General features: G+C 37.8%; 2 protein-coding genes across 2 annotated transcripts; both read left to right on the forward strand.

Annotated features, from left to right (window-relative positions):
* Positions 1–846: 846 nt before the first annotated feature.
* Positions 847–16970, forward strand: GCK72_015746 (uncharacterized protein; the record flags this gene model as incomplete). Its single annotated transcript, XM_053731103.1, has 20 exons — positions 847–1028; positions 1088–1242; positions 2129–2251; positions 2305–2428; positions 2817–2926; positions 3055–3167; positions 4062–4365; positions 5394–5546; positions 5598–5837; positions 6824–6949; positions 7068–7241; positions 7846–8078; positions 8160–8250; positions 9715–9855; positions 9941–10010; positions 12042–12622; positions 13597–14100; positions 15307–15456; positions 15594–15714; positions 16496–16970. The coding sequence occupies 20 exons, from the start codon at positions 847–849 to the stop codon at positions 16968–16970; spliced, it is 4170 nt and encodes a 1389-aa protein (XP_053585875.1).
* A 68-nt stretch (positions 16971–17038) lies between these two features.
* GCK72_015747 (uncharacterized protein) lies at positions 17039–19205 on the forward strand (the record flags this gene model as incomplete). The annotated part of the gene is made up of 3 exons (XM_053731104.1): positions 17039–17186; positions 18319–18561; positions 19150–19205. 3 exons carry the CDS (start codon positions 17039–17041, stop codon positions 19203–19205), a joined length of 447 nt encoding a protein of 148 aa, XP_053585876.1.
* Positions 19206–19286: the final 81 nt, after the last annotated feature.

Consider the following 19286-nt stretch of genomic DNA (forward strand, 5'->3'; position numbering starts at 1 on the left):
AATCACATTTGTTTTCAGTCTAGTGAAGAGTTTCAGCCAAAAAACATTTCTGAAAATTTTCAAAAAAAAACTTTTTTCAAAAAAAATTTTCTTTTCTTATCAAATCTTTATCATCGTTGCGTTAACACTTCCAATTAATTTTTCCCATTCCCCTTTCAAGTATTGGTCATTTCAAGTGCTCCGTCACTTGGGGCGTCGGGGGGAGAGGAGGCGCGAAAACCACTCAAGTGATTTTTCACGCTTCGATGTGTGCTAACTTCACTATTTTATTTGAGATTTGACCGACACTTTGGCCTGAATTGATAAAAATATTGTGCTATATGTAGTCTCTGTTCGAAATTTTTTTTTGAAATGTTGATAAACTTTTTTTTTTCCAATTTTTTAGTATTTTTCAAATGTCTGCAATTTTGTTAGTTAAGGCACCACTACTATAAATTTACTATCAATGTGTAGATCAAATCTAGTGCTACATTTTTGCAGTTAACACTTTTTTGATAAAACACATCACTGAAAAGTTATAAGCTCTCAAAAAGCTCAGGGTGTCACTTTTTAAAGGAAAATTGTAAAGTAGCCTATGGTCTAAGGCTCATAACTTGCCAGGGAAAAGTTTTATCGAAAAGTTATCAACTATGAAATTATAGCCCTGATTTTGATCTATAATATATCGAAAATTTGAGTTATGAAAATTAAATTTGAGCCCGTGGCATTATTTGAAAAAATGGAAATTTTCAGCTTTTCAAAAAACTTTTTTTAAAAAGAAATTTTAATTTTCCTACTTTTTCCCTCTCCTATCGCTCTGAATCTTTACCACATACTACTCAAGACCCCAATTATCAATTTCCAGGTATGATACCGTACCTACTCCTAATATGGGCGGCGCTTGGAGCCACCACAGCGCTCCAAGAGTGTCAGCTGAATGACGTCTGCTCGAATTGCAGTCTTAAAGCGGAACTCTCAACGAAATGTCAGAAAAGTGCAGGGGATACTGTAGAAAAGGAAGCGTTTTTGTTTTGTAATCCAAGAACTAAGTAAGTTATCAAAAAAAAAACTTTAAAAAAAAAATTTTTTTTGAAAATTTTTTTTTCAGAAAAATCGATATTGAGCACAGTAGCTATCTAACATGTACGAATGGCACGTGGAAACAAGAAATTTGCTCAGAAGACGGAAGAGTTCACTTCAGTCTCTCGACGAGGGATTGTGTGGATCCGGCGATGCAGGTGTTCCATTCGCAGGGAACTTCTGGTAGGTCGAAATTTTTTTTTTGGTAGATCATAATTATTTAATGTGTTGAAAATATAGATAATGTGATGGGGATCACTTTGTTTTTTGAATTTTCGAAAAATATTGATTTTTCGAAAAGTTAGGAGCTTTTGAAGATTGGTGGCCTAGAAAACTCAAACGTTAGGCCACCAAAATGTTTGAAATTGTGAATTTTGAAATCAGCTCGCTGAGAGCTTTCAGAAAAGTACCTACAAGCCTATGTAGGGTCTCACCACAAAAACTGAAATTTTTGGGTTACTGTAGTTTTCGTGGTGGGACCCGGTTTTGGAAAATTTTGAGTTTATTGTATTTTAATGAATAGATCAACCTTTTCTAAACATTTTCCACTAAAAATCACTCAAAATCAATGAAAACCAAAAAAGTTACGGATTTTCGAAACTTTTCGAAACTTTTCGAAAATCTGAATTTTACCAAATCAACCGTAATCCTGTCAAATCAAATGAAAACAATCTGAAAATCAGATTTTCAGATTCAGTAAGTTGAGAGCTTTCAGAAAAGTACCCACAAGCCATGGTTCTGACAAGTTTGGGTCTCGACGCGAAAACTCAAAAACTACCGTAACCCAAAAATTTCGGTTTTCGTGTCGAAACCCGATTTCAACCGAATATAGGCTTGTGGGTACTTTTCTGAAAGCTCATAACTTACTGATTCTGAAAATCATATTTTCAGATTGTTTTAAGCCAATTTGACAGGATTACGGTAGATTTTCAAAAATTTGGATTTTCGAAAAATTTCGAAATTCCATAACTTTCTTATTTCTGGGTGTTTTTCAATATTTTTTTTTGAAAAATAATCAGAATCTTCTAGATTTTACAGAAAAAATATAATATTTTTAAAAATTTTTCAGGTTCCGGTCGTGTCGGCGACGTGTGCTCCTTCAACACTGACTGCCTCGGTGGAATGTATTGTGCAATCGGTCAGTGTCGGTGTCTTTCCACTTATGTCGCCGTCGACGCCTACTGTTATGAAAGTGAGTCTGTCTGTGTGTCTGTCTCAGTCCGGATGTCCTTTTTATTTTTCCAGAAATCTCACCGTCCGACTCTGGATGCTTCTACGACACTCAATGTGCGTCGGTCTGGCCCGATTCTTACTGTAAAAATGGGCAATGTATGTGCCCATCGGATGATATGATTGCAGTGAAGACAAAGTAGGTATAGTCTGAAAATTGAGATGGATTTTCAGCCAAAAAAAAATTTCAAAAAAACTTTTTTGGAAATTTTCAGAGTCTACCAACTTAAAACAATCTGAAAATGCGATTTTCAGTTTCAGCTCGTCAAGAGCTTTTAGAAAAGTACCCACAAGCCTATATTCTATTCAAATTGGGTCCCACCACGAAAACTCAATAACTACAGTAACCCAAAAATTTCGGTTTTCGTGTCGAGACCCAATTTCAACCGAATGTAGGCTTGTGGGTACTTTTCTGAAAGCTCTCAACTCACTGAATCTGAAAATCGCATTTTCAGATTGTTTTAAGCTGATTTAACAGGATTACGGTAGATTTTCAGAAAAAATTCAAATTTTTTGTGAATTTTCAGAGATGGAACGCTCTGCGTGTGGTCTACCACCTCTGAACCGTCTTGTCCACTACCGTCACTCCCACCACCGGATTCACCGTCTAGTCTGGTAGTCCTACCGGCTGCGGCAGGTAAAAAAATTTCAGACAATTTTTTTTTTCAAACAAAAAAAATTTTCAGACAAAATTTTTTTTTCGAAATTTTTTTTTGATTTTTTGATTTTCGAACTGTCCAGATGTCCACTTATTGTGATTTTTAGGAAAGACCAGCGTTACTATTGCGCCCTGCAATCCGCACTCATCGGAAACGCCGAAACGCGAAGAGGACCTTCTGAATAAGCAACACGACTTCAAATGTAGTGTTCGGGGTTTTGTAAGTGTTTTATTTTATTTTTTACATAAATTTTAAACAATCTTACGTATTTTAAGACAAAAATCACAAAAATTGGATAAAAAATCACATAGTTATAGATTTTCGAAAAATTACGAAAATCCAAAAAATTCTAAACCTGTCATAACTCGGTTAGATCTTATTTTAGCTTTCTGAAAAAATTATGATTTTTGGATTCAGCAAGTCAAGACGGTTGAAATGAGTATAATCATGATAAGATTTGGGCCGATTTGGGTCTCGACACGAAAATTTCGGGTTACTGTAGTTTTCGTGGTGGGACCCAACTTGCACGGAACCTAGGCTTGTGGGTATTTTACTGAACCGTCCTGACAAACTGAGTTTGAATATGGCAATGAAACTGCTAATTTTCTTGAAATCTTCTGAAAAATCGAAAAGTTGAAAATTTGAAGTTTCCCGATCTGAAACTACTAAACCACTGGCAATCAATCTAAAAATGTATTTTGCTGAAAAAACACCTAAATCCAATCATTTCAAGCCTAAAACCAGCAAAATCCATCAAAAACTCGCAAAGTTACGGATTTTCGAAACTTTTCGAAATTCCAGATTTTTCTGAATTTGACGTTACTCCTTCAGTTTCAGTCCATTTCACATGAAAGCTATATTCCTAGAATCAGTAAGTTAAGAGCTTTCAGAAAAGTACCCACAAGCCTATAATCGGTTGAAATTGGGTCTCGACACGAAAACCGAAATTTACGGGTTACTGTAGTGTTTGAGTTTTCGCGTCGAGACCCGAATTGCGTCAAACCTAGGCTTGTGGGTACTTTTCTGAAAGCTCTCGACGAGCTGAATCTGAAAATCACATTTATTTTTTGCTGACGTCTTCCCCATTCAAAATTTCAATCAGTTTGTTTCCAGCTCGGTGAGGAACCCGAACCACAAGACGTCTCCGACCTCTACGATTGCATCGACAACTCGAAATTCTGGAAGGATCAAGGAATGGACACAAGCTCCCATCCGATCGGTGTCTGTTGTATGAATCGAGCATTCACCTGTATGCAACCGAAAAAAGGGGAATCCGATGCACTTGGCTCGGTGCCAAGATGGTATTTCAACTCGGTGATGGGATCGTGTCAACAGTTTTTATTCGATCCGACTGGATCGGAAGTGTCGCCGAATAACTTTGAGACGCTGGATCATTGCGAGAGTTATTGTAAAGATAGTGAGTTGGGGGTTACGGGGGTTACTGTAGTTTTCGTGGTGGGACCCATTTTTATATTTTTTAAGAAAATTCGAACAATTATTAACATTTTCCACCAAAAATTAACGAAAAAGACCTAGAAATTAAAAAGTTATGGATTTTCGAAACATTTCGAAAATCCAAAATTTTGTTAAAATCTTAAAATCATCGTAACTTCACACAAACTTGTCTGATTACAGAAAGTTTAAGATTTTCAGATTCGCCTCGTCGAGAGCTTTCAGAAAAGTACCCACAAGCCGATATTCTGAGCGATTTGGGTGTCGGCACGATTTACGTAGGGGTACTGTAATTTTCGTGGTGGGACCCAACATTTGACAGAACCTAGGCTTGTGGATACTTTTCTGAAAGCTGACAGTATGATAAATGTGAAAATTGTAGTTTTAAATAAACTCGAGCATGGTTGAATTAGTTACAGTAGGTTTAGTTTAAAAAATTGAGAAATTTTAAAAGTTTAATGATTTTGACTTCAAAAATCTTCCCAAAAGATGTCGGAAATACTTTTTCTGAGTAGATCACAAAATTCTGCATCAACTTCATCAAACATGTTTTCAAAACATCAAAAAATAAAAAAGTTACAGTTTTTCGAAAAATTTCGAAAATCCAAAATTTACTAAAAACATCGTAACTTGGCACAATTCTGTCTACATCAAAATTTTCAATGATTTTCAGAATCAGCGTGATAAGAACTTTCAGAGAAAGACCCACACGCCTAGGTTTGAAAAAATTTGGGTCCGACCACGAAAACTACAGTAACCTGTCGTAAATCGTGTCGAGACCCGATTTTCTCAGAATATAGGCTTGTGGGTACTTTTCTGAAAGCTCTTGTCACGTTGATTCTGATAAGATTGTTAAAAATATGAAAACCCACAAAATTGAGATTTTCGTGGTGGGACCCAAAATTTTCAAAAAATCGGATTTTTCGAAACCCCATCATGATTATACTTTTCTGAAAGCTCTCGATCTCCTCTATCCAACCATTGCATTTTCAGCGTGTCCCCGTGGAAACCCCGCCTACCTCTCCACAAAAGGCTCTCCGAACAGTGCACGTCTTCCACAGACCGGATGTTCCACCGCCAATCCCTGTACTGATCCGTTCGTCTGCACAGAAGTGGCGAGTCAATCAATGTGTTGTGCGAGTAGAAGTAAGAGGGATACGGTAGATAATTTGGTAGATCAAAAAATTTTAATTTCAGAATCGATCTGCAGTGAGGCGGGCGCCAGAACGAAGGATCCGTTGAGAAGTACACCGTATGACGCGGGTCACCGATTTGACCAATTAACTGGAGAAACCGCTAATTACGCGGTGGGAATTAGCACTCGATACTACTATAATCCCACCGACGGACAATGCCATCCGTTCACTTTCAATGGATTCCTCGGGAATTTCAATAATTTCCAGAATCAGGCGGATTGTCAGCTGTTTTGTGCGAGATGTAAGTATTGAAAACGTGTTTTTATACATTTTAAAGAAAATCTGGCAGATTCTGATCATTTTCCAAAAAAATTATCGAAAAAGAGCTAGAAATAAGAAAGTTATGGAATTTCGAAACTTTTCTAAAATTTTACTAAAATTGACGTAACACGTTTATTTTTGAGGCAATCTGAAATTTTTTGCAATTTTCAAATTCAGCATGACGAGAGCTTTCAGAAAAGTACCCACACGCCTAGGTTTGGAGCAATTTGGGTCTCGACACGATTTACGAGGGGTACTGTAGTTTTCGTGGTGGGACCCAAATCGCTCAGAACCATGGCTTGTGGGTACTTTTCTGGAAGCTCTTGTCATTCTGATTCTGATTTTTACATTTTTGATAGAAAATAACGAAAAACCACAAAGTTAGAGATTTTCGAAAGTTTTCGACTCTCTAAAAATCTTGAAACGATCAAAACGTCTATCAGATTTTGTTCTATCTTGCTGAAATTATGATTTTTAGATTTTGCGAGTCCAGACGCTTTGAATGAGTATAATCATGCCAAAGTTTAAAGAAAAGTGGGTCTCGACGCGATTTACGGGGTTACTGTAGTTTTCGTGGTGGGACCCGGAAATCTCAAAATCGCCGGAATATAGGCATGATTATAGTCATTCAAACCGTCTTGATGAGCTAAATCTGAAAATCATTATTTCGAAAACTTCAGACAAAATCCGTCCAAGTTATGATAGTTTAAGTAAAATGTGAATTTTCGAAAATTTTCGAAAATCTGTAATTCTTCGATTTTCAGATGGATTTTGATCGTTTTTGTCTTAAAAAATGTGAAATTATCTCTGCTACCTGTGAAAATGATATTGTAAAAAATATTTAGTTTGACAGTGGGTCTCGCCGCGAAAACCCAAAAAATATCGAAATCAGCATGTTTAAGCATAATTTTTATCAATTTTCACCAATTTTTCTCGGTTTTTTTTTTAATTTCTTCAATTTTTCAGTACAATGTCCTCACGGTAGTCCCCTGACCAATGGAAACGGGTCCCCACAACGATGCGCCAGAGATACGGACTGCCCATCAACCCATAGCTGCGCCATGGAGCATCAAGTGTGTTGTGCGACACCGCGTGAGTTTTTTTGAAAATATTTTTGATCTACTTCTTGTATAATCACAAACAATGCTCCGATGTTCCGTTTTTTCAATTTTTGAAAATTTCGAAAAAAAAATTCAAAAATATTTTTCAGAAACCTTGTGCACGGAGCCGCTCCGAGTTGGTGACTGCAAACAGAGTGTCCGTCAATTCTGGTATAATGCTGAGACGAAAACGTGCGAATCATTTTTGTACACCGGATGTCAGGGAAACAATAATCGATTCAATTCGTTGAATGAGTGCCAAAGTTACTGTAAAAATATTAATGGTAAGGAGGATTTTGGGGTATAACTTTTCAGGGTAAAGGGTTTTATTGAAAATAATGACAGATTCGGAATCAGTAAGTCGAGACGCTTTGAATGAGTATAATCATGATAGGGTTTGGAGCGATTTGGGTCTCGACGCGAAAACTACAGTAACCCATTTTGGGGTACTGTAGTTGTCGTGGTAAGACTCAGAAATGATTGGAAATTGGGCATGATTATACTTGTTCAAAGCGTCTCGACGAGCTGAATCCGAATATCACATTCAAAAAATCTGAATTGTGGGTTTCAAGGGGAAAAATTTGAAAATTCAGTTTTCAACTTTTTTTTTCGTGAAAAATTAAATTTTCTAATTTTCTGTTTTCAGCATCGCATTCAGCTCGTCATGGGCTTTCAAAAAAGTACCCACAAGCCTATAATCGGGTAAAATTGGGTCTCGACACGAAAACCGAAATTTACGGGTTACTGTAGTTTTTGAGTTTTTGAGTTTTCGCGTCGAGACCCAAAGTAATCGGAACCTAGGCGTGTGGGTACTTTTCTGAAAGCTCTCGACTTCCTGAATCCGAATCTCTTATTTAAAAACTCTTTCGACCCAATTTCTCGTTTCAGCCGAGCCAAAATGCCCCCAAGGTCGTGCCTACGTGGATTTCTCCGGTAAATTCATGCAATGCGGCGAGGGATTGGGCGGTACCGCGTGTCCGGCCAACTATGAGTGCACATTTGATGGTCTGGTATACGGATGTTGTCCAAGCAAGGCGTATACATGCTCTCTACAAGTTAATAAGGGAATTGGATGTGGTTCTGGCTCGAGTTATCGATATTATTACAATAATCAAGCGAAAGTGAGTTTTAGGGGTTATCTAGTGGGTTTTTTGGGTCTAAAAGTGCTAAAAACTGTCTAAAATCCATTATTTTCACTTTAGGAATGTCAATCGTTCTTGTTCCTCGGATGTGATGGTAACTCCAACAACTTCCCGTCCATTGAGAAATGCCAAAATTACTGCGAAATTGCGAGTAAGTCGACGGGAACTTGTTCGCCCTGCGCCTCATTTTCTTCTGTGTGATGTGTGGTGTAGGTGGTTACACTTCTGGCTGGCGCGCGGAGGGTCGGGGGTTCGATTCCTCTTGGCGGTTTTTCTCTTTTTTTTCTTTTTTGATGATGTGAAATGGGTTTTTTTATGTAGTGAGGGATATTTTAATGAGTTTTTTCAGCATTTTTACAGCCAAAACCTATAGATGTTTGCTCAAATTCTGTTAAAATCCGTCAAAAATAGACAAAAATACCGATTTTTCTAGCTTCCCGAAAGTTTTTGACTAATTTTTTCTAATTTTCAAGTTGTTTTCAGTCGGCCCAAACGGTTTAACCTGTGGCTGCTCGAAAAAATCGGGTTAAAAAAAATCGCCAAAATATTTTTTTACTTCATTTTTTTTTCCAACTTTTCAGAGAAAATCTTCTGTCTTTTTGAATTTTTTGATGTGATCTCAATTTTAAAAGAATTCGGAATATTTTTTTCTGAAAACATTGACCAATTTTACCACAACCCACCTTTTGAAAAGCTTGGCGGCGCGCCCTCCACCCTTCGTTGACCGCCGACACTTATACGCCCTCCACCCGTATATTTTTAGTGCTAGGTTTGGTGTAGGTGGTATCACTTTTGGCTGGCGCGCGGAGGGTCGGGGGATCGATTCCTCTTGGCGGTTTTTGTCTTTTGCATTCTTTTAAATAGTAAAAAATGAATTTTAGAGTGATTTAGGTGTGAAATTAGTGTATTTTTCAAGTTTTTCTAAACCCAAAACTCTAAAAATCGGGAAAAATGGGTTTCTTGACAAAAATTCAAACGAAATGTAAAAAATGTAACTCGAATTTCACGTAGTTTTTAACAAATTCTTCTCTCAATTACTTCCTCATTGTAGATTGCCAGAAATTGAGAAAAATCCTAACTTTTTCCTTGGGTATTTTTGAACAAATTTTAACTTGAAAAAACACAATTTTTGATGGAAAATCCCATCCGAATATCCATTTTTCTTGATTTTTTCTTGATTTTTCTATATTTCTCCTCAATTCCTATCGAAATCCAGCATTAATACGTGTTTCTTTTTCAAAAATTGATCAATTTTACCTCTGGTGTGAAGCTTTGCGGCGCGCCCTTCACCCTTCGTTGACCACCGACACCTATACGGCCTCCTCCTCGTTTCTTTCAATTCATTGTTTGGTGTGTTTGGTTACACTTTTGCCTTTCGTCCGGAAGGTCGGGGGTTCGATTCCTCTTGGTGGTTTTTTCTTTTGTTTTCTTTTTTGATGTTGTGAAATTGATTTTTGAAGTGTTTGGGGGTATTTTAGTAAGTTTTCTGTATTTTTTACAGCCAAAAAGGGTAAAATTTGAGCATTTTCAATCGAAAATCAGTCGAAAATAGTCGAAATTATCGATTTTTCGAGTTTTCCATTAATTTTTCCTAATTTTTTCATCCACTTTTTAGTCTGTCCAAATGGTGGAAGTCCGCTACGTGCAAATTCCAAAGTCCGTTCATGCTCCACCCACGAGCCGTGCCCATCAGGATACGATTGTAGTGTTGTCGAGGCGAATGGAGTCATGCAACGCAGGTGTTGTCCGTCGAAAGGTAGGGTGTACTGTATCTTACTGTACTTTTTTTTTTGTTTTCGTGGTGAGACCCAAAAATATTTTTTGAATTTGTGATTTTACAGTGTCAATCTGCTCAAAACCACCTCAAATGGGCATGTTGCCCAAGTGTAGCAGTGGAAGTGGTCAGACGAGGTGAGTGGGGTGATTTTGGGGTGGAAAATGAAGAGAAATTAAGAAAAATACAAAAAATCCTGAAGAATACAACAAAAAACTCAATTTTTGGTCTGAAAAATCCTAATTCTTGGTTTCTTTTCCTTTTTTCCAGGTATCTCTAAGTTTTAGAGAATTTTTAGGATTTTCATGGTTTTCACCATAAAAGTTGACTCCAGGACCTAAAGAACCCAAAAAAAAATCAAAAATTAGGCTAAAAATCTCAAAAATCTCAAAAACTTGGAAATTTCAAAAAACTTTGATTTTTGCTTCTTTTTTTGCCGTTTTTATTAAAAACTGTTGTTTTTATCGTGTTCATCATAAAATTTGACCCCAGGAACGAAAAAAAGTTTAAAAACTGAAAAATCCAGCAAATACAGTAAAAACTCAATATTTAGTCTTAAAATCCCAAAAAACCCGAATATCCCCAGAAATCTTTGAGTTTTTATAAGTTTTTATTAATTTTTTCGTGTTCTCCATAAAATTTGACCCCAGGAACCAAAAAAAGTTTAAAACTGAAAAATCCAGAAAATATAGTAAAAATTCAATTATTTTCTTGAAATCCCAAAAAAAACCGCATTCTCCCAGAAGTCTTTGAGTTTTTAAAAGTTTTTATTAATTTTTTCGTGTTCCCCGTGAAATTTGACCCTATTCACTCCAAAAAATCATCGAAAACCCTCCAAAACCATCTTCCCCGCTCTTCCCAAAAAAAAGTGGGCGGAGCGTCGGCGCACACAAAACATAGCGGGCGGCGGAACCCGCGAGATGTCGGCCGCTGCGTTTATACACCTCCCGCCGTCTCGCCGGCACCGTCGGCTATGATGATTTCCTATTGCCGTTTACCCGTCTGAGGAAAACCGTGCTTGAGACTTTTGGAAGTTGGCTGAGCCGAGAGAAAAATTGAATTTTTGATACTTGAAAAGTGACTTTTCAATTGAATAAGTGGGTTTTGTTTGTCTGAAAATTAATAGAAATTCGAATTCTACTGGAAATTTAACGAAAAAAGTGGGTTTTGTGCAGAAAATTGTGTAGAATCTGGATTTTTATGTTTGGAATGCTGAAAGTTAGGTTTTCGGGGTGAAATGTGACTTTTTTAGAGGAATAAGTGGGTTTTTGGTTTGAAAAATGATAGAAAGTCGGTTACCCGTGGAAATTCATTGGGAACAGTGAGTTTTTATGCAGAAAATTCAGTTACATCTGAATTTGTGTGTCTGGAATGCTGAAATTTGAATTTTTGGAGTGAAAAGTGTGTTTTCCGCTTGTAAAATGGATTACTCGGGAAAAATTGATAGAAATTCGGATTCAACTGGAAATTTATCGCAAAAAATGGGTTTTTACGCAGAAATTTGTGAAGATTTGGAATTTTTATGTTTGGAAAGCTGAGGAGTAGGTTTAGAGGTACAAAATAACAAAGTTATAGACTTTTGAAAATTTTTGAAAATTAAAAATAATTGACATTGTGATAACTTTGTCGAATTTCGAATAAACTTAAAAATTTCAAAATCACTAGATTCAGCTCACCGAGAGCTTTCAGAAAAGTACCCACAAGCCATGGTTCTGACAATATTGGGTCTCGACACGAAAACTACAGTAACCCTCCGTAAATCGCTTCGAGACCCCATTTCCACCGAATATAGGCATGTAGGTACTTTTCTGAAAGCTCTTAACAAGCTGAAACCAACGCTATAAACTTGGTTTCTATTGGACTCGAACCGGTGGAGATACAACCGTTTTTGTGTTTTCGTGGTGAGACCCAAAATTCCAAATTTTCGGAATTTTCAAACCTAGGCTTGTGGGTAGTTTTCTGAAAGCTCTCGTTGCGCTGAATCCGAATATCTAAAAATAACTAAAAGTTCTTCTGAAATAAACGAGTTATCACGACTTCAAATTTTCGAAAAGTTTCGAAATTCCATAACTTTCTTATTTCTGGGTCTTTTTTACTGAATTTCAGTGGAAAATGTTCAGAATCGTCTGAATTTTCATGAAAAAACAAAAAATATCAAAAAATTCCAGATACTACTTCAACATGGCTCTCCAAACGTGCTCCTCGTACACCTCCAACGGGTGTGACACCTCTCTCAACTCCTTCAACTCAATCTCCGAATGCGAGGATTTCTGCATGTCCGCCGGCTGTTCCCTAGGTGATACCGTATACAAGGATCCGAATACCAACAAACCGTTTGTGTGTAATACGGCGCTCCAGAATAATTGTCCGTCGAATTACGACTGCACTTTGAATGCGTTGACACAGGAGCACACTTGCTGCGGCTCGGACGGTATGGGCGTGTGTCCGACGGGTGAGAAGGCTTTTATGGATCCACGTACCAATACGCCACGACAATGTGCCATGGCGGCCGACGGAAAATGCCCGGGCGGCTATCTCTGCAGATTCTCCCAAACCAACCATAAATATTATTGCTGTGGGAATATTCAGGGCGCTCTGTGTCCGGCGGGACGGTCCCTATACCGGTATGCCACCACACAACTGCCCGTTCAATGTCACATCTCACCACTCCAATCGTCGTGTCCGAATGGTTTCGCGTGTATGAGTGATGTCTCCGGCGCGTTCCAAGGATACTGTTGCTCGCATAATCGTGAGTTGAAAAATAAGTATTCTAGAAAATTCCCTATCATTTGAACCTAAAATCAGCCAAAACTATGGAAAAATTACAATGTTACAGATTTTCGAAATTTTTCAAAAAAAATTTTTTCGAAAATTTTTTTAAATGTTGAATTTTTTAAATTCAAAACTGTCTGCAAAAAAATTCACCAATGTTTCATTAATATAGACTTAAAACCGGCGAAATCCATTGAAAAATCGAAGAGTTACGGATTTTCGAAACTTTTCGAAATTCCAGATTTCCCTGAAATCGTTGTCACGCTTTCAGTTTCAGCCCGTTTTACATAAAACCATGATTTTCGTTTTCATCTCGTTCTCAGCTTTCAGAAAAGTACCCACAAGCCTATATTCTGATTAAATTGGGTACCACCACGAAAACTACAGTACCCCCGCCGTAAATCGTGTCGAGACCCAAATCGCTCGGAACTTAGGCGTGTGGGTACTTTTCTGAAAGCACTCAATGAGATGAACAAGATGACTAAGTTAAAAACTGGAATAACTGAAAATCCAAGATTTTCGAGAAAAAAAATTTTGGGATCCTTTTTTTCAGCATTTTTCTCAAAAAATTGCAATTCACGGTTTTTGCATGAAGTATCGTTTTCAACTTGTCAAGAGCTTTCAAAAAAGTACCCACAAGCCTATATTCTGATCAATTTGGGTCCCACCACGAAAACTACAGTAACCCGCCGTAAATCGTGTCGAGACCCAAATCGATCAGAACCTAGGCGTGTGGGTACTTTTCTGAAAGCTCTCAACGTGCTGAATCTGAATATCTAAAATTGGATAGAAAGCTCCCGAAATAAAAGAGTTATGTCGATTTTAGTGAAATCTGGAGTTTCGAAAAGTTTCGAAATTCCATAACTTTCTTATTTTTGGCTCTTTTTTGATAATTTTTTTTGGAAAATGATCAGAATCTTCTAGATTTTATATATAAAAAATATTTTCCAGCAATCTGCCCGGGTGAAGTGGCATTCCATCAAGACGAGAAGACCCTCCTCCCAACCACTTGCACAAACGAGGGATTCTCGTTCTGTCCGATGGGTTACACGTGTCAACAACAGCCAGACACTCTGAATTTCTATTGCTGTCAAGGCGAGGAGAAGCAGGGAATCAACGACGGTTGTCCCCCAGGACAGTATGCATACGTTCAGGAAGAGGGCGTGGTCAAATCGTGTGACCCATTTTTGTCGGATGACACGTGTCCCGTGGAATTCACGTGTCAGTGGTCACTCAATAATCAAAAGTACCAATGCTGTGGGACGCGACCGACGCGGGCGATTAAGCCCACGATTTTCGATGATGGATGCCCGACGAAACAGTTCGCACTAATCGATAAACGATCGAATCAGACGAGAGCGTGCACCGCTGGAGAGGCGAAGAGTTGTCCTATTGGATTCTTCTGCCAGTTCTCCGCGAAAAAGGGACAGTTCCAGTGTTGTGGACAGAGTGGAGGTAGCTTTTTTAATTTTCCCCTGAAAATCTGAAAATCCAAGTTATTTCCTATCATTTAAGCCTAAAACCAGCGAAATCCATTAAAAAATCGAAAATTTTGAGATTTTCGAAACTTTTCGAAACATTTCGAAATTCCAGATTTCACTGAAATCGATGTAACTCTTTCCGTTTCAGCCTGTTCTTCATGAAATCTATATTTTTGGAATCAGAAGATTGAGAGCTTTCAGAAAAGTACCCACAAGCCTAGGTTTAGAGAAATTTGGGTCTCGACACGAAAACTACAGTAACCCAGGATTTTGAAAATTTTGATACCGCTGTAACTTTGTCAGTTTTGACGCAAATTGCCTAAAAACTACAAATTTGATTTCAGCAGGACAAGAGCTTTTAGAAAAGTACCCACAAGACCAGGTTTAGAGAAATTTGGGTCTCGACACGAAAACTACAGTAACCCGCCGTAAATCGTGACGAGACCCGAATTGTTTGGAACATAGGCTTGTGGGGACTTTTTCGAAAGCTCTGAATTAGGTCATTAAGAATATTGTAATAAAAACTTTTGAAAACTTGAAATTGGCAAAAAACTCAGCATTCTGAAAAAATCGAAAAAATGAAATTTTGGACTTTGAATCTGTTAAACCGCTAGCAATTAATCAGCAATAGTTTTTTTCCCTGAAAATCCGACGGATTTCCTATTATTTGGTCCTAAGACTAGCAAAATCCATCGAAAACTCGCAAAGTTACAGATTTTCGAAACTTTTCGAAATTCTAGATTCCACTGGAATCGATGTTACTCTTTCAGTTTCAGTCTGTTCCTCATGAAATTATGATTTTTGGGATTAGTGTATAGAGAGCTTTCAGAAAAGTACTCACAAGCCTAGGTTTAGAGCGATTTGGGTCTCGGCACGAAAACCGCCCGGGTTACTGTAGTTTTCGTGGTGGGACCCAAAGTGATCGGAATATAGGCATGATTATACTTTTCTGAAAGCTCCCGACTCACTGATTACGATTATCACATTTTTATGAATTTTGGTAGCCTAGGTTTCGAAATTTCAGGAATTCTAGGCCACCAATATTTCAATTTTCTTCAAACATTGTAACTCGCTTCAAATCCAATATTTTTGAGATTTGTAAAAACTGAAATAATTCTGAGAGTCTCTTCTACATTTTTAGATAATTATACATTCATTTTTGAACAAAAATGTTTTCCAGGCTGCCCAGTGGGCCGTGCCGCTTTCATCGCCATCGACGGCAATGCCCAAGAATGTCTCCCGGGACCAGATATGTGTTCGGATGGCTATGAATGTGTGAAGAGTACGACACACAAAAATAAGAATATTTGTTGTAGTCGTGAAGAGGGAGGTAGGTTACAGTAATCCAAAAAAAAAATTTTGGCGGGAAAATTTTTTTGGAATTTTTTTTCAAAATTTTTCGATTTTCATCGATTTCCAGAGCGATTTTTAAATTTTGATCTACCAATAAAATCAATAATCATACAGGCTGCGCCGACAACGAGATCCTTGTCGATGGTCAGTGTGTGGTCCGTGTGAAAGTCGGTGGTGGTTGTCATACCAATGAGGAATGTGTGGATGGTGCGGATTGTGTGGCTAATGTTTGCAAGTGAGTTTTCGGAAAAAAAAACTTGAAAAAATCGATAATCAAAAATTTAGAAAAAAAAAATTGAAATTTTTTTTTGAATTTTTTCTGAAATTTTGATATTTGCAGTTTTTTTTTAAATTTTAACATCATATTTATATTCAGCGCAATGAGAGCTTTCAGAAAAATACCCACAAGCCTATATTTTGAGCGATTTGGGTCTTGACACGATTTACGGCGGGGGTACTGTAGTTTTTGTGGTGGGACCCAACTTAATCCAAATATAGGCTTGTGGGTACTTTTTTGAATGCTCTTGACAAGCTGAAAACAATGCTGAACTAGTTCAGTTTTCGCAAAAACAGTGATTTGAAAAAAAACGAGAAAAAATTCCAACATTTTTTTTCTCAAAAATTTCAGATTTTCAGTTTTTTTTGAAGTTTTTGACATTATGTTCATTTTCAGCTTGCTGAGAGCTTTCAAAAAAGTACCCACAAGCCGTGGTTCTGACCGATTTGGGTCTCGACACGATTTACGAGGGTTACTGTAGTTTTCGTGTCGAGACCCAAATCGCTCAGAACCATGGCTTGTGCGTACTTTTCTGAACGCTCTTGACAAGCTGACTCTGAAAATCTTAAAATGTCTGAGATAACTTTCAGTTGGATAAAGTTATCACAATATCAAAATTTCGAAATTTTTCGAAATGTTTCGAAAATCCATAACCTTCTTATTTCTTGCTCTTTTTCAATAATTTTTTCTGGAAAATGATCAGAATCTTCTTGATTTTATATAAAAAATATTTTTCCAGATGCTCCTCCACAAAAGCCGAGCTCAAAGGCGAATGTGTGGACGGCGAGTGTTCCGAAGACCAAATCCGTCTCGATGGCAAGTGTGAAAACCGCGCAAAAATGGGCGAATCATGCAAATCGTCGCTCCAATGCATCTCGAATTCTCGATGCATTTCCGGAGTGTGCGGATGTGCGAAAGGAGAGATTCCCGATGGAAATTCGTGTAAAAAAGACGAAAATCAAGTCAAAATTAAGGGAAAACCAGTGAAAATCGCTGAAAATTTGTGTGTAATTAAGTCGGAAGAACCGTTCTACGAAAATGACAAATTGAGGGAGTGTGTCCTTACAAATGACGACTGTCCAACTGGCTTTAAGTGTCAATTTTCTGACCAGGCCGGCCAAATGTGTGTTGCGGACCGAAAAATTCGAAATCTACCACCAAAATTACCCCAAAACCCACGTCAGCCGAGACCACGCCCCCTTCAACTACAGTAGGCAGTGTGATAGCGACGAAAAAATCAAAACCGGAAAGAAAAGTGACCGCCCAACATTGTCCCGCCCAAATGAGTCCATATTTGGTCAACGGGCGGGCGAAATCGTGTGCGACGACGAGTTGTCCGTATGGATACCAGTGTAAATTCTCACAAACCGCCAAAGATTACTTTTGTTGCTCGAAACAGACGAAGAAGAGCAATTCGAATAGGATTAGGGGTACGTTTTACCGAAAATTCAAAAAATTTCCTATTTTTTGAGTCCAAAACCAACCAAATCCGATGAAAACTCAAAAAGTTAGAGATTTTCGAAAAATTTCAAAAATCTGGAAATTTGGAATTTCACTATCTAAAACTGCAAAATCACTGAAAATCAATCTGAAAACATTTTTTTCGAAAAATTCACCTTATTCCAGTTCATTTGAGCCTAAAACCAACCAAATCCGATAAAAACTCGAAAAGTTAGAGATTTTCGAAACTTTTCGAAAATCCAAATTTTTCAGGTTTCGCTGAAATTCTGTTAGTTTTAGCCTGATCCTTTTAAAAGTTAATTTTTTGAAATCAGCCCACCGAGAGCTTTCAGAAAAGTACCCACAAGCCTATATTCCAAGCGATTCGGGTCTCACCACGAAAACTACAGTAACCCGTGTGGTTTTCGTGGCGAGACCCAATGTAGTCAGAACCTTGGCTTGTGGGTACTTTTCTGAAAGCTCTCGGCTTGCTGAACTCGATTATTACATTTTTAAAAATATTGGTGACCTAGGTTTCGAAATTCTGGCCACCAAGAATTTTTCGAAAATTTCGACTTTTCTGGAACTTTCGTAATTCCGTTATTTCCAGCCTGATTTCAGTGAATTTTGGAATCAGCAGAATGAGAGCTTTCAGAAAAGTATAATCATGACTATATTCTAAAAAATTGAAATTTTTACAACTTCAGCCTAAAAATTCTCTGAAACTCGTTTTCGCTGAAAATCATATTCGCTTATATTTTTCACAACAAGTTCAAGTGTTTTGCTATCACTTGAGCTTTAAACCAACAAAAATGAGCTGACAATCAGAAAGTTACAGATTTTCGAAAATTTTCGAAAATCAATATTTTCACTGAAACCGCTGTAACTCTGTCATTTTTTGCTCCATCTTTCTGAAATTTACATTTTTGAAATCAGCTCGTTGAGGCGGTTCAGAAAAGTACCCACGAGCCTATGTAGGGTCTCACCACGAAATCTGAAATTTTTGGGTTACTGTAGTTTTCGCGTCGAGACCCAACTTCCACCAAACCCTATCATGATTATACTTTTCTGAAAGCTCTCAATCTCCTCTATCCAAATATCCCATTTATTTCCATTTTCCAGGCGGCGGCTGCGAACGAGGCAACGCTCTCCTCTACCCGAGTACCCAGGAGGCAGTTCAGTGTGACCCACTAGCCCGTGGGTGTCCACAAGGATATCTTTGTCTCCCTCACGTCAACACAAAGAAATATCAGTGTTGCTCGGTATCCGCGAGCAGAGACAATTCAGAAGACATTGAAATTGTCTGCCCAAGTTATATGGTCAAAATGGTACAAGAAGTGGATGGGAAACCACAGTTGAAATGTGGTAAGTTTTTAGGATTAGCGAATTCCGGCTGGAAATTATGATAGTGGAATTCAGCTTGTTGAGAGCTTTCAGAAAAGTACCCACAAGCCATGGTTCTGAAAAAATTGGGTCTTGGCACGATTTACGGAGGGGTACTGTAGTTTTCGTGGTGGGACCCAAGTTAGTTAGAATCTAGGCGTGTGGGTACTTTCATAAGAGCTCTCAACAAGCTGAATTTGAATATTGCATTTTAAAAATGTTTGGAGATGGTTTCAGACCGAAAAAATCTCAATTTGTAAAAAACTCGGATTTTTTCGAGAAGAAACCATTTTCAATGCGATATTCAAATTCAACTTGTCGAGAGCTTTCAGAAAAGTACCCACAAGCCATGGTTCTGACAAAATTGGGTCCCGCCACGAAAACTACAGTACCCCGCGTAAATCGTGTCGAGACCCAAATCGATCAGAACCTAGGCTTGTGGGTACTTTTCTGAAAGCTGAAAATGAGCTGAAAATAAAAATTATATTCTGAAAATAATTTGGACTAAATACCGCATGGAAAAAACTGAAAAAAAAAAACTTTTTCAAAAAAATATTTTTCAAATTTCAGTAAAATCCTGCCCAACCGGTCAAAAAGCTGTGGATGGTTTGTGCACAGTGGAGTAGCTGCATATTTTATTTAAAAAAAATATTTTTGAGTTTTTTATATTCCGCATATCATCGTCCTTCATCACGCTCTCTGGGGAT

Source organism: Caenorhabditis remanei, chromosome IV (assembly GCF_010183535.1).
Source record: "Caenorhabditis remanei strain PX506 chromosome IV, whole genome shotgun sequence".
NCBI lineage: Eukaryota > Metazoa > Nematoda > Chromadorea > Rhabditida > Rhabditidae > Caenorhabditis > Caenorhabditis remanei.